Source organism: Lithobates pipiens, unplaced genomic scaffold (genome assembly GCF_037356315.1).
Source record: "Lithobates pipiens isolate NorthernLeopardFrog02 unplaced genomic scaffold, aLitPip1_a1.2 Scaffold_8, whole genome shotgun sequence".
Lineage (NCBI taxonomy): Eukaryota > Metazoa > Chordata > Amphibia > Anura > Ranidae > Lithobates > Lithobates pipiens.
Genome location: NW_027507903.1, coordinates 455,962,883 through 455,978,475, shown reverse-complemented (window position 1 = coordinate 455,978,475; position 15,593 = coordinate 455,962,883). Strand labels below are relative to the sequence as shown.

The window sequence follows — 15,593 nt, the reverse complement described above, 5'->3', positions numbered from 1 at the left end:
GTGGAGGGCAGGAGCTTCTACGAGCGTGTGTCTCTCCTACTCCCCCATCTCCAAGCCACTCCCCCCCAGCCCCGGAAGATTTTCGGGATTTCATTAAATTTCATGTGCAGGTGTCCCCGTTTGGTAATATAGTGTATCTTAAATCCCCATCACAATTCCCTACTATTAGTTTGATAGAACATATCTGGACATCTGTAAAGGAGTTATTTGGCATTACTGGATATACTAGTGTAGCACCCTTTAACTAAGGTAGGTAGGTGCTAGAGTAGTGAGTTTGTTTTGTACTGTCAGGCCAGGTAGATTTAGGCAGGCCCATGCTATGAGCTATGCCTGTTTGTTTTGATCTGGGGGCAGGGGAGTGGTTTAGTGTAGAAGCAGGTGACTGACATGTGCTTCAGCTCTTGGATGCCTCCTCTGGTTTTCAGAAGGTTCTGGAAAAGAGGCAGGGCAGAGAGCTGGAGTGACATGGGGTGTATGTGGGAGCCCTGACCAATCCCCAACTAGGATTGGCAGGGGGCAGGCTTCCTATATATACCTATATATACTCCTGCTGTGGGAGAAGTTGTCGGGTGGAAGAAATGAATAATGGAGTGTTAGACTGTGCTGGTCTGAGGGAACCCTCTTTCGAGGTGGGGGGGTGAACTCAGGCCTGGAGCTCAAGAGCTGGGAGGGAGCCTCTCTCTACGCAGGTTTCCATTACATCAGAGGGGGGCGGGGTCACCCGCACGTCACTGGGGAAGCCCGGCTTTCCCCTTGCGTCAGAGGGGGTGGGGTCAGGTGACGGGTGGCCCCGCCCTCCTCAGCTAAGAAGTGTCAGGCTGCTGGGATTCCCCCAGTGTCTCCGGTGGAGACAGGATGGATGTGCTGCGCTGGAGGGAGAGGTCACCCATCACTGGATCAGATCACCCATCGTTGGACCCCAGAGAGATGATCATCCATCGCTGGATAGCAAGAGTGGATTACCACCGCTGGAATCTTTTTTAAATTTTTAATAAAGGACTTTTCCCAACAGTGTGTGTGTGTGTGTTTTAAAAATTTTTTACACTTTCTTTGTGAAATGGTAGGGGTACAAAACCCTTACCATTTCAAACAGGGGGGCGGGATTTGGGGGTCCCCTTGTTAAAGGGGGCTTCCAGATTCTGATAAGCCCCCCACCCGCAGACCCCCACAACCAGCGGCCAGGGTTGTGGGGATGAGGCCCTTGTCCCCATCACCATGGGGACATGGTGCTTTGAGGGGTCACAGACCCCCAAAGCATTCTCCCAATGTTGAGGGCATGTGGCCTGGTACAGTTCAGGAGGGGGGCGCACTCTCATCCCCCTCTTTTCCTGCAGCCTGCCAGGTTGCGTGCTTGAAAAAAAAGGGTCTGGTATGGATTTTTGGGGGGAACTCCACGCCATTTTTAAAAAAAAATTGACACGGGGTTCCCCTTAATATCCATACCAGACCTGAAGGGCCTGGTAATTGAATTTGGCGGAACCCCATGCTTTTTTTTTTTATCAATGACTTTCAATGACTGTTCTCTGTATTACTTTTTTTCCTGCAGAAATGACACTTTGTGCAGGGACCGTTCTAAGCACAGGAAACATGCGCCCCTTTACAGACATACTATACACACACCCCAGGTACGAAATTTAAAGGAATATTACACTTTTATTGTTTCACTTTAAGCATTATTAAAATCACTGCTCCCGAAAAAACGGCCTTTTTAAAACTTTTTTTGCATTGATACATGTCCTTTGGGGCCGGGTCCCCAAAAACTTTTTAGGACAATAACTTGCATATTAGCCTTTAAAATTAGCACTTTTGATTTTGAACATTCGAGTCCCATAGACTGTAATAGGGTTCTAAAGTTCACACAAAGTTTAGGTCTGTTTGCAGGTTCTGGTGCGAACCGAACCGGGGGTGTTCGGCTCATCCTTATTAGACATTAAAGCAGATCTCCAGGCAAAAACTTATAGTGGTCCTATGGTGGTCCCTGACATGCTGATCCTATGGTGGTCCCTAACATGCTTGTTCCATGCATGGTGGTCCCTGGTATTCGGGACTGGTGGTCCCTGACTGGTGGTCTCTGACATTCGGCACTGGTGTTTCCTGATTGGTGGTCCCTGACATTCGGCGCTGGTGGTGCCTGACATGGTTGTCCCTGACAAGCACCACTGGTGGTCCCTGACATGCTGCACTGGTGGTTCCTGACATTCGGCACTGGTGGTCCCTGACATGGTGGTCCCTGACAAGCGGCACTGGTGGTCCTTGACATGGTGGTCCATGATATTCAGCACTGGTGGTCCCTAACAAGCAGCACTGGTGCTCCCTGACATTCGGCACTGGTGGTCCCTGACAAGCAGCACCGGTGGTCCCTGACAAGCAGCACCGGTGGTCTCTGACATCCGGCACTGGTGGTCACCATATCAGGGACCACCAGTGTTGAATGTCAGGGACCACCAGTGCCACTTGTCAGGGACCACCACTCAGGGACCACCAGTGCTGAATATCAAGGGCCACCATGTCAAGGACCACCAGTTCCACTTGTCAGGGACCACCTGTCCGGGACCACCAGTGCCAAATGTCAGGGACCATCAGTGCAGCATGTGAGGGACCACCAGTGCCGCTTGTCAGGGACCACCATGTCAGGCACCACCAGTGCTGAATGTCAGGGACCACCAGTCAGGGAACACCAGTGCCGAATGTTAGAGACCACCAGTCAGGGACCACCAGTGCTGGTGGTCCCTGACAAGTGGCACTGGTGGCCCCTGACATTTGACACTGGTGATCCCTGACATGGTGATCCCTGATGAGTGGCACTGGTGGTCCCTGACATGGTGGTCCCTGACAAGCGGCACTGGTGGTCTTTGACATGGTGGTCCCTGAGAAGCGGCACTGGTGCTCCCTGACATTCAGCACTGGTGGTCCCTGACATGGTGGTCTCCCACATGGCGGTCCCTGACAAGCGGCACTTGTGGTCCCTGACATGGTGGTCCCTGACAAGCAGCACTGGTTGTCCCTGACATGGTGGTCCCTGACAAGTAGCACTGGTGGTCCCTGGCGAGCGGCACTGGTTGTCCCTGACAAGCGGCACTGGCGGCCCCTGATATTCAGCACTTGTGGTCCCTGACTGGTGGTCCCTGACAAGTGGCACTGGTGGTCCCTGATATTCGACACTGGTGGTTCCTGATATGGTGGTCCCTGACAAGCGGCACTGGTGGTCCCTGACATGGTGGTCCCTGACATTCGGCACTGATGGTCCCTGACATTCAGCACTGGTGGTCTCTGACATGGTGGTCCCTGACAAGCAGCACTGGTGGTCCCTGACATGGTGGTCCCTGACATTCGACACCGGTGGTCCATGTAATGGTGTTTCTTGACATGGTGATCCCTGACAGTCGGCACTGGTGGACACTGATAAGCTGCACTGGTTCGCATTTATATTAAATGCATTAAATTTAATAATTAAATTTAAATTTATTTAATAAATGCATTCAATTAATATTATATTAATATGCATTTATATAAAATGCTTTGCATTTATAAAGCTGTAACCTATCATACCGTGTGTTATGTATGGCTTGCTGGCTGCAGAATGAGGGGTATGATTTATGTTGAAGTGGGCGAGTTCACATTTATGTGTACCTCCCACATTCACTCCCATCTCAAGGATTCATGGGAAATGTAGTCTGATTACAGTTAGAGAGAGAGAAGAGGATATGATGTTATCACTCTTCTGAGAGATCCTCATACCTCCCAACTTTTTGAGATGGGAATGAGGGACACCTACTAGCAAAAGTACTAACACACCCCAAGCCACACCCCCTTAAAGGAGGGTTAAATGAAAAAAATTGTTAAACCTACAAGTGCTACTATTCCTTTATATTGGCTTTTTAAATTTACAAATGCAGCAATTTAGAAATAGGGTGGAAGGTTTAGCTCTGGGTATACACTTTTGAAAGATAAATAATGCATTTTATATACAACTTTATGGATCAGACTAAAATGAGGGACAAATGAGGAGAAACAAGGGACAGAGGGACTTTGTTCCAAATCAGGGACAGTCCCTCGAAATCAGGGACAGTTGGGAGCTATGGATCCTCCCTGCCGGAAAAGATGATGCATTTTTTGAATCACAAAGCTGACTTCCTGAAAATTCAATCAGTCATATCTCTTAAATGGTAAGAAATTTCAGAACTGTAATAACCGTTTTGTGTGTGTGTGTGTGTGTGGGGGGGGGGGGGGGGTGTACTAATGGGGTATTTTGATTTAAATCCCAGAGTTCTGCTTTAATGGCTGTGTGTTGAGTTATTTTGAGGGGACAGCAAATTTACACTGTTATACAAGCTGTACACTCACTACTATACATTGTAGCAAAGTGTCATTTCTTCAGTGTTGTCACATGAAAAGATAGAATGAAATATTTACAAAAATGTGAGGGTGTACTCACTTTTGTGAGATACTGTATGTTGGGGCATTTTTTTGGATGAGTATAAACTCCTGGCGGGGTTCTAGAGTACTCTTTATTGCCCGATGGTCGGTGTTAAATGGGTTTCAGCTTCTCCTCCTACAATATCTGATTGGGTGCAAGATTTGAATAAGAGTATTGCATATGAGAAGCAAATACATTTCTTATGTAATGCCATGTTTAAATTTGATCGTATATGGAAATGCTGGTTCGATTTTTGTTTTTCATTTAGAAACCCTGTATTTGATATGCATTAAGCCCCATACACACTATTAGATTTTCTGCAGATTTTTGTCTTAAGATTTACCAAAACCATATAATGCAGGGCCTGTCTGATTGCATACAAATTGATATGCACTCATATTATATGGTTTTGGTAAATCTGAAAACAAAAATCTGCAGAAAATCTAATAGTGTGTATGGGGTCTTACTTGTAGTTTATCCCTATGTTGTCATACGGATCTGGGCTGTGATGGGATGGTGGAGGTTTTTATTTATTATTTATGTCTTCTTGTTAGCATTTGTAAATGTGTATTTCATTTTTATGAGAAAAATTATTTCTTTAACCACTTCAGTCCCGGAAGAATTTACCCCCTTCCTGACCAGAGAACTTTTTGCTATTCGGCACTGCGTCACTTTAACTGACAATTGCGCCATCACGCGACGTGGCTCCCAAACAAAATTCACGTTTTTTTTTCACACAAATAGAGCTTTCTTTTAGTGATCACTCCTGCGGCTTTTATTTTTTGCGCTATAAACAAAAAAAGAGCAACAATTTTGAAAAAAAAAAAACATTATTTTTTACATTTCGCTATAATAAATATCCCCCAAAAATATATAAAAAAAATGTTTTCCTCAGTTTAGGCCGATACATATTCTTCTACATATTTTTGGTTAAACAAAATCACAATAAGTGATTATTGATTGGTTTGCACAAAAGTTATAGCGTTTACAAAATAGGGGATAGTTTTATGGCATTTTTATTAATATTTTTTTTTTTAAATGGCGGCGTTTTCTATCGTGACTGCAACATTATGGCGGACACACCAGACATTTTTGACACATTTTTGGGACCATTGTCATTTATACAGCTAACAGTGCTATACAAATGCACTGATTCCTGTGTAAATGGCACGGGCAGTGAAGGGGTTAACCTCAAGGTAGCAGTGTGGGGGTTAAGTGTGTCCAGGGGCGTATTTCTAACTGTGGGGGGCGTGGCTATGTGTGACACGTCATTGATCTTTGCTCCAATCACAGGGAGCAGAGATCAGTGACACTGTCATTAGGCAGAATGGGGAGATGCTTTTTTACATTAGCATCTCCCCGTTCTTCCTCCCCATGAGGCGATCACGGGTATTCCCACGGCAAACGAGACCACGGGACCCGCAACCCGACTCACGAAGCTTGTCGTGGGCGCGCATGCCCACTGGACACCTCTTAGAGGGCAGCGTACAGGTACGTGATTCTGCCTGTACGAGCCCTTCTGCTGACGTATATATCAGCGTGAGGTGGTCGGCAAGCGGTTAATAAATACAATCTGATATGTAAACACTGTCTTATATGTTCTCTCCCTAGCCCCATCTTTGAACTGGAAATTGAAATCAGAAGCAGCACACTGATGAGCTCATCTCTCTATCACTCTCATCCTATCAGCATGATCCTTGCACTGCAGCACAACTGATTAGCTCCTTGTGCGTTTTCTCCCTTCCCTAGTCTAAGCACTCCTATACAGGGACTGCAGGTGGCTGAGACCAGGTTAAATACAGATATGTTTACTGCCTGCATTTAAAAAATGTTTTTTTTTTCGGGCTGCTTGTAATGGGGATTAGGTATTCAATGGCCATAATTAAAATGGCGCCTTTAGCCCAACACTCACGTCTCAGAACGAGGTTTGGCTCTATATATGGTGGCACCTCATTGCGTTGCCCGTTCCCCATTGAAAATGTAATCTATGACGAAACACATCTGGGAGGGCACGCAGTGACGTCACCACGGTACGATCCTGTGATATACCAAAGTGGCTTTCCCTGTCATGGTGTTCCGTTCCTGTATGGTTTAAAGTGTCTTCAGTGCAAGCTAAAGGCTGCGGCTGGGTTATAACCAAACACCGCTTACGCTTTGCCATCTGGTAAGTGGATTCATATATCGGTGGTCGGGCACTTTCTGTATATGTGTGGAGTCACCAAGGTGTCATTGGATGATTAACCATTGTGGACTTAGTTGCATTCATTTTTGCTGATAGGCAGATGATTCATGTAGCATTTACTTCCTGGAATCTATCTGCCCTTAAAAAATGGAACTTCTGCTTTAAGAGAAGGTGTCCCCCCACATTTAGCATGTAATTTCTTTGGTGGGGGGGGACCGTAAAACCGTCTTTTTAGAGGGATCCAACTCCCACTTCCTCCCAGGGCTACATGGTTCCGGAAGTCGGTTCACCTCTCCCCACTCCCTTTCCGCATTAATCTGGGACACGTCACAAGTCCCAGATGATTGCCCGGCCAGTCACGGCTCGTGCATGCACAGTGCGTGCCCGGCTGTGATGCCGGGCACGCACTGCCACAGCCGAGCGCCCACAGTGACATTGCCGGAACCGCAGAGAGGAGGGGGAGAGGAGCGGGGCTTGGTTTCCCCACGTCGCTGGACCCTGAGACAAGTAAGTGTCTGATAATTAAAAGTCAGCAGCTGCAGTATTTGTAGCTGCTGACATTTTTTTAAGCGGAACTCCGCTTTAACTCGGACATGTAGGCAGGAGTGTGTGCTTAGCTGATAAAAATCCCCCCCCCACTCTGAAAACTCTGGGCTGTATGAAATTTGTCTAGGCATGGAAAGCAGGAAGTAACTGAATAAATGTTAAAAAAAAAAAAACATTTTAAACAAGTAAATGATATACTTTCCTATCTATTTTTTTTGTTTTATTATTATTATTATTATTATTATTATTTATTCTATTATTTATTATTTATTTATTTATTATTCTATTAGTTATTATTTTATTCTATTTTATTTTATTTTATTATTATTATTTTTATTATTTATTCTATTATTTATTTATTAATCTATTATTTTATTATTTTATTCAATTTTTTTTTAATTCTATCTTGAACCATACTGCAATTGTGCTGTCCCTCCTCTACATTGTAAAGAGCTGCGTAAACTGTTGGCGCTATATAAATGGTGAATAATAATAATAATAATAATCTATTTACTAATGTTGGCAGCATAAGGATTACAAATAGTCAATGTCGATTGAGAGAGTGAAATTCCATTTTAAAGATGAATCCATGACTACAGAGCTGTGTCAGTATGTGGCTTTTATCTCTGCCTGGAGTTAAGCTTTTTTGATCAATTAAAATTAGCTATGCTGTCAATCCTCCAAATCTCCACCAACTTCCCGAGAGGAAAGTTTATAAAAAAAACAGTAATCAGATATTGAAAAAAAAAATAACAAATGATTTTATTAGGTGCTATGTGTTATAACATATTTTCTTTCACCGAGGGAATTATGATCATGCATTTTCGATCATGATAATTAGTCATTAATTATAAACAAAACAGGATACAAATTCTAATGAAAACTTTATTTATTTTTTATTTTTGTAAAAAACAAGATGGTTCCTCTTATGCGAGTCGTTTGCTGATTCTCTTGAAAGTAACTCCACCAGCTTCTGATGTCTGAAATAAAGTAAAATAAGGTGAATTAAAAGAGATTAAATGTAATGATTTAGTTCACTTTGTGCATTCCTGACAACTGCTGAATGCTAATCTATAGACCTTGTGGACCAATGCACACACACATATCCCAGAAAAGCCTCTATTTCGCCTGGCGTTTTAATTAAATAAACTTGGGGGTTGGAATGGGGTGTACATTGGCAGCAGCTGCAGTCAAATAGGCAGAATTGGCTTTTGTCTGGACAACGGAGTAATATGGGTCAGCATTACATTTTCATGCTCCATTCACACTTGTGCGACTCCAAAGTCGTGCAACTTTGGAGCGCAACTTTGATTGGGTGTCACTTTGAGCAATGATAATGGACAACTGTTGCACAGCTGTCGCATATATTACATTCAGGGTCTAACTTTGAGGGTTTACATTGCAGTCTATGACACTCAAGTCATGTGAAGGTCGGGAACCAAAGTAGCCGAGGAACCTTTTTAAAGTCGATGCGACTTTAAGTTGCATATATTTAAATGGTTGTCATTGAAAAACGTGGGGTGCAACTTGTTATGCGGCTTTAGTGTCCAAAGTCGCATGACAAGTGGCACAAGTGTGAATGGAGCCTTAATTATTTTGCTGCCCAGAGACACTAAATTCTGTTTGAAGAATCTATTCTTAACTGAGAAAGGTAGATTCTATGTACTCAGCCTCCTCTAAATTCCTAGTTTTTTTGCTACTGTGATTTGTCATTCTGTTAGAGGTTGACTACGTTCAATCTTCATGGTACCACTGTATGTAGGAACTGAGCCCCCCTCTCTTGCTCGCTCCTAAAATTAACTAGGGACTACGGACTATGGCAGTGATGGCAAACCTTGGCACTCCAGATGTTTTGGAATGTTGTGTAGTTGAGCATCATTGGAAATGTAGTTCCAAAAACATCTGGGGTGCCAAGGTTTTCCATCACTGGACTATGCGATTTGTACTGTATATAGTGCAGTGCACTTGACTCCAACTAACATGCACTGCCATAGCTGCCAACTGTCCCCGATTTCGAGGGACTGTCCCTGATTGGGAGCAATGTCCCTCTGTCCCTCATTCCTCCTCATTTGTCCCTCATTTTGGTCTGATCTATATAGTTGTATATAAAATGCACTTTTTATCTATCAAAAAGTGTTTTGCAGCGTTAAACCTTTCATCTGATTTCTAAATGGCTGCATTTGCAAATTCCAAAAGCCAATATAAAGGAATAGCAGTGGTAAAAAAAGCACTTGTGGGTTTAACCAATTGTATTTTTTGTACAATTCTCCTTTAAGGGGGCGTGGAAAGGGGGTGTGTCCTATGCCTGCATACTTTTGCTGATAGGTGTCCCTCATTCCCAACTCAATATGTTGGGCGGTATGATCACTGCTCATACCAAACAAACTGAAGTGAGGGGAAAGGGGGAATCAGGAGCTCACTGAGGACTATGCAAGGAAGCAGAAAAACAGTAAGAAAGCATCTCATGAAAAGTAGTTACAGGGCCATTAAGTAGTGGATCTGTATGGACTCTTTTTTGAAAATAAAGATATTTTTTAGTGTTACTTGTGTGTAAATATGTATATATATATATATATATATATATATATATATATATATATATATCGGCTATTTAACATTCATAAGGATTTATATTCTTGTCTGTCCGGTCCTCAGCTTTACACAGCCCTGACACATAACAGAGCCAGGCTGCTTACCTGACATTCTTTGCTCCTGTTGCAAAATGCAGTCTGGTGACTTCACTGCCCCCCAGCCCGTAATTGGACAGTGATTGAGAAGCAGTAGACTGATAACTCATCACTCTGCTCTCTCCTTCTGTCAGCATGTACATGCAGCTTCTCTGAAGGGCTCCTAGTGTCACCCTCTCCCAGTCTGAATGCTGCTGTAAAGGGTATTACAAGGGGCTGATACCATAATCCAGATTTAGGAATTGACTTTAAAATGTTAAAGCTGAACTCCAGACAGATATAAAAGACACACATTGTTGCTTTGTATACATTTATATGTTATTAAAGGTGTTTTTTTTAATTGACATGGTATCAGCCACTTGCGGTCTCTAGATCAGCGTACAGACTGGGTGAGGGAGAAGCACTCTATGGAGTCAATGGGGTTGGTTTACTAAAGGCAAATCCACTGTGCACTACAAGTGCAGTCACTGTAGATCTGAGGGGAAAATCTATAATGAGGGGAAACTCTGCTGATTTCTATCATCCAATCATGTGCAAGCAAAAATGCTGTTTTTTTATTTTCCTTGCATGCCCGTCTCAGATCTACAACGACTGCACTTCCAAGTGCACTTGCAGTGCAAAGTGGATTTGCCTCCATTGTGAAGCCTGGCAATGCAGTGACCTTCTGTACTTCTAGGCCCCACAACAGTTGCATTGGCTCTAGTATTGCCTTTGTCAATAGGTTCCAAATGCAGGCAACTGATTCATTAGGTCGAGTACAGACAATAGTCCATCCAGTTCAAACTATGTAGGTGCACCTTTGTCAGTGTCTATATTTCCCATATCCCTGTATGTTGCATTCCTTAAGATGTACATCTAAGGTGTCTCATCTAAGATTGCTCTCGGTTATTGAACTTTGCCTTATTGGGTATATCCAAAATATGTAGATGATGTGTTTATTTTATTTCAAAGCATGCTAAATGCAATAAAATAGATGCTTACCTCTACCAGTTTTCCTCCGGCAATCTCAGATGAATGTTTGTATTTTCCAAAGTCTACAACAATTTTGCTGCCATCCCATTGGACTGTTGCCTGTAACAGATAAAAGATTCTTAGGAAGTAATATGCTGGTTGTATTGTAATGAAGGCACCTTTCACACTGGCTTTCCAATCAACTCTGTCTGTCAGTTTTTGAGGTGGACCTGATTGGAGACCCCATTTACTCCGCTGACACCCACTGCTATCCGATCTGATCCTGTCCGTGAAATCCAGATGGATGGTGGTCCTATTTTCCATCCATCTGGAGGATCGGATCAGATGGGATCAGATGAAAATGGTCCATTTTCATCCGATCTTCCCATACAGGAGAGCGTGGCACTGACCGATCCGTCTCAGTACAGTGAGTGGAGACGGACCTGTCACCCACCAGCTCAGCGGGGATCAGCAGATTGATCCCCCGTGCGCAAAGCAGAGACTGCCCGGGCGGACCACCCGTGTGAAAGGACCCTAAAAGACATTTTGTTTTTTCCTTTTTTTTGTTCTTAAAATCATACTTCCCTAGGCGGATGCAGCATTGGTCTGATGCTGCATCTGTCCTCCGCTGGCTCTAAGGCTGAGAACTGTGTGATCAAAGACCGCTAATTGCTCGGTTCTCAGAGCTCTGTGAGCAGAGCGCTGGTGACTGCCAGTCATCACTGTCTGCCCTGCTCCCTCCGTGCTCACTGGAGTGCTGAGAGGCTGAGCCTAGTAGCGGTCCGGGGATCTGGATGGATCCCGACCATATGTTGGCAATCTTTCGCCAGGCTGGACCAACAGGAGTGCATTGTGACCTGTTTTCAGCCGATAGTGGGCTGTGCTTCTTCTTCAATTTTAGTGATAGACTGGTTATGCACTATTTAGACCGGTTATACACTATTTATAGAGGTAAATGGAAGTTTTTTGATACTAATATCTAGGTATTTAGTGATTACTAATGTAGATAATTGCCATCCAATCATTCTCTAATTTAATGTTATTAAAAATTACATTTGCACTTTATTGTGCAGCCAAATGTGATTTTCTAAAACTGCCCAAACATTTGAATATCTTTCTCTTGCAACCATGTCAACAGTATCTGTTTGCAGATAGGGTTATTATACCCCTGTAGAAAATATTACAATATGGCTACTAGATGGCGCTATGGTTGGAAAAATGTTACTCGGTGCCATCTAGTGGCCATAATGTGGTATCATCTGCATTCACACATTTAAATTGCCAAGAATATAGACTACAAACATTAGATTTTTCCATGTATGCTCAGAATAAATTTACACACAGGGGTTTATTTGCTAAGGCTGGAGAGTGCAAAATTAGGCTCACTTCTCTATAGAAAACAGATCAGCCTCTAACCTCAGCTTATTCAATCAAGCTTTGGCAATAAAACTTGGAAGCTGATTGGTTTCTAAGCAGAAGTGATCCTGATTTTGCACTCTCCGGCTTTAGTAAATAAATCCCACAGTTTCAATGGTTGAACATCTATGCACATTTTTTATACATATACCCTTAGGGGCACAGGAGTTGTGTAGCCACAAAGATTTGTGGTCATAGATATAATCACACTGCAGACTTAAGTTGGCCATACATAGAGCAAATTTCAGCCAGTTCCTAACGAATTGGCCAAAAATTGTCTCAGTGGGTGGAGCTGTCAGCTGCCTCCAGCCCAGCGTGCCACCAATAACTGGAAAGTTGAAGGAGCTAAATGGAAAAATGGCAGCTATACAGAGTCTGCATCCAATCAGATGTAGGCACTGTTTGGGTATTTTAACAGCTGACAGGGCTGACTTTCAAAATTGTAGAACATTCACCCATGCTGTGTAGCCCAGATGGGGGTATCTCTGATTTTTTTCAGCTAGCTTTTAACTAGCTTTAGGCACAAGAGCCTATTATGCTTTATCTATTTCAAGTCAGACAAGAGAACCTTCACTGTAAAAACTCTACCAGCTAGATTGCTGTTGATGCCCGCACTAAAATGATGTACCAATCACCAACTCACTGAAGAGTTTTCATGCTGTCATTTCTAATCGCCATAATTGAATGCTGTCACATTAATACCAATCCAAGGCTGTACTTACTTTAAACTTTTTGCCACTCATGGTTTCCATTTCAGACTCCTTCCCAACGGTGAACTTGTTGGTCATGGTGTGGCCTGGGTAGATCTGGGACCAGATAAAATCATCACCATTCTGCACCACCTCTGTGGTGAATTTAAAATCCTTTCCTTTCTGAACTGTTTCTGCTGGAATTCCTGGAACAGAAGTACACATTTTATTATTAGAATTATCCCCATCATAATCATAAATTGTAATTTTCATGTCATGTTTACTTTGCTGAATCTACTATTACTACTAAAGATACTATTGAGTTTCAATTCACACCAAAACAACCAATCAGGATTTTTTTCTGCATTACCAGGTACTTTGGGGTATGGGAAGCCTGTGATTCACTTACCTTTCTCCTATGATGTATAATGCAGTGCTAGGTGCCTGAACAGTCAATTGCCAGGCCCCATGGCCATACCCTGCAGGTGTGGAGAGATTCTATAGCCTAGTATAAACTTCTACGTGGAGCATATATAGAGCTTCTTTTCTATGTTCCTGTTGGCCAACAGGGTGATGGGGAATTTAAATTAAAAAAATGGGGGGAGGTGGAGGTGTAGGACAGCTTTTAAAAAAGTCTCTTTTTGGCAAAAGAAACATACAAAGTCTCTTCTGCCCAAAAAAATAAAATAAAAAAAAGCTCTTCTACTTGGTCCTAACTATGTTTAGGTACACCCTCTGCTGTGTATAAAAGATGCAAAAAATGGAGCTGGGTGCTAAGGATGATGTAAGCCCTGTGTGTATGTGCAGGAATTAGATCATCAAATGCAGCTCATTGGCCTGATTATGTCAGGAGCCTCCTCCTCCCACCTGTCATAAGCTTCCACTTTAGGTAAAGCTGTTGCTTTGCTGTGCACGGCCATAGCACAAAAGGTCTTTAAGGTGTACAAAATTGGATGAGGCATGCGAGTATGTTTATAAAAATAAAAAAATGAAAATAGCTGGATTGTGTCCCATTTATGTTCATGGCTAATTGTACTAAATGAGTCCAATAATAAATTTTCTTACCGATTATCTGCATGAAGGATTCGTAGTTCTCCTGGCTCTCCACCTCATATTTTCCAGTGAAACTCATGGTGCTCTGCAAGTCTAGTAGGTCTATAGAAGAAGAGAAGGTGTAGTGAGAAGGATAAGTTGTTACAGTGAGCTGCTATGGTTATTTAAATGATTCCCCCCCCCCCCTCACCCCTCCCACCGCCATGATTACCACCGGCACTCTACAAATCCCCATTGTCCAGCCGTCCAATTCCAGGGAGTGCCAAATGGTGACTCACCTGTATTGGTGTTATTGAACTGCAGATAAGCACACTTTTTATTGCCCTGAAATCCTAGTAGGATCCAGCTACTCAGGAACAACGGAAATTTCCTTTTTGCCTTAGTAATTTTCAAGGCTGACCTACTCAAAGAATGATAAAGATCATTTGAGTGAACTTATCTGTAAACCTAAAGAGTATTTTCATATTTGCAATTACATTTTGAGAATCCCCCACTATATATTTGTTACATGTTCCTAAATACATAGTAATTAAAAAAAAAAATTAAAGTTATGTTATGTGAATAAGAACATTTAACAATTTTAAAGTACCAATTTGGCTGCAAAAGTGGAAATACACTTTAAAGTGAAAATAGTAAAATAAAGTCAGTGCTCTTTTTTAGTGAAAATGAAACAGCAATAAGTGTAGATATATAGTACACCAATAACCAAATTATAACGTAAAAAAAAAAAAAAAGAGCTAAAATAATAAAAGTGTCCACAAAAATATGACCATAAACTTAAGTTTGTCAGAACAACAAAAATAAACAGTTCATATTGTTATGGGTGTAAATCACAGGGCTTTTTCTCAGCCGAAATGCGGGGGAACGCAGTACCGGTACTTCCAGCAATGAATGTATGTAATGGAAAGGAGTGCTGGGGTGTGCTGGAGGGTCTATTGGTGCTGGCTACTTGGGGAATCTATTGTCGCTAGTAAGGATCTATTTTTGCATGGGGGTCTATTCTTGCTGGGTAGGTCTATTGTTGCTGGTAGGGGGGTCAATTGTTGCTGGAAGGTATCATCTGTTGAGGGAGAGGTCTATTGATGTTGACTGCTGGGAGATCTGTTGTTGCTGCTGGGGTTCTATTGTTGCTGCGGGTGTTTTTTTTGGTGTGGGGGAGCATTGTTGCTGGGGGGAGACAGCCTATTGTTGTCTATGGGATCTATTGTTGCTGAGGGAGGTCTATAGTTTCGGGGGTCTACTGTTGCTGGGGTGGGGTCTATTGTTGCTCACAGCAAGGATTCTATTTTATTGTCTTGTTATCATTAACAAATTCTGTTATCATTAACAAATCACTTATGCCGCGTACACACGACAGGACTTTCCGGCAGAAAAGGTCCGATGGTCTTCTCGGCGGAGTTCCAACAGAGTTCCAATTGAACGAACTTGCCCACACAAAAACGGACCAAAGTCCATTCGTTTTGAACATGATGACGTACAACAGGACTAGAAAAGGAAGTTCAATAGCCAGTAGCCAATAGCTGCCCTTGCGTCGTATTTGGTCTGACGGACCAGCATACAGGTGAACGGTTTTCCTGACAGAAATTGATTCCGTCGGACAGATTTGAAACATGTTCTATTCTAGGATCATCAGAATTTTTGAAGAAAAAAGT

At 42.8% G+C, this 15,593-nt stretch overlaps 1 protein-coding gene across 1 annotated transcript; it reads right to left on the bottom strand.

Moving 5' to 3' along the window:
- Nucleotides 1-7,882: 7,882 nt before the first annotated feature.
- Nucleotides 7,883-14,111, bottom strand: LOC143960142 (gastrotropin-like). Its single transcript, XM_077468441.1, has 4 exons — nt 13,954-14,111; nt 12,922-13,094; nt 10,814-10,903; nt 7,883-8,125 (listed from the first exon to the last, which is right to left on the bottom strand). The coding sequence occupies exons 1-4, from the start codon at nt 14,018-14,020 to the stop codon at nt 8,072-8,074; spliced, it is 384 nt and encodes a 127-aa protein (XP_077324567.1). The 5' UTR covers nt 14,021-14,111; the 3' UTR covers nt 7,883-8,071.
- Between the last annotated feature and the right edge of the window lie 1,482 nt (nt 14,112-15,593).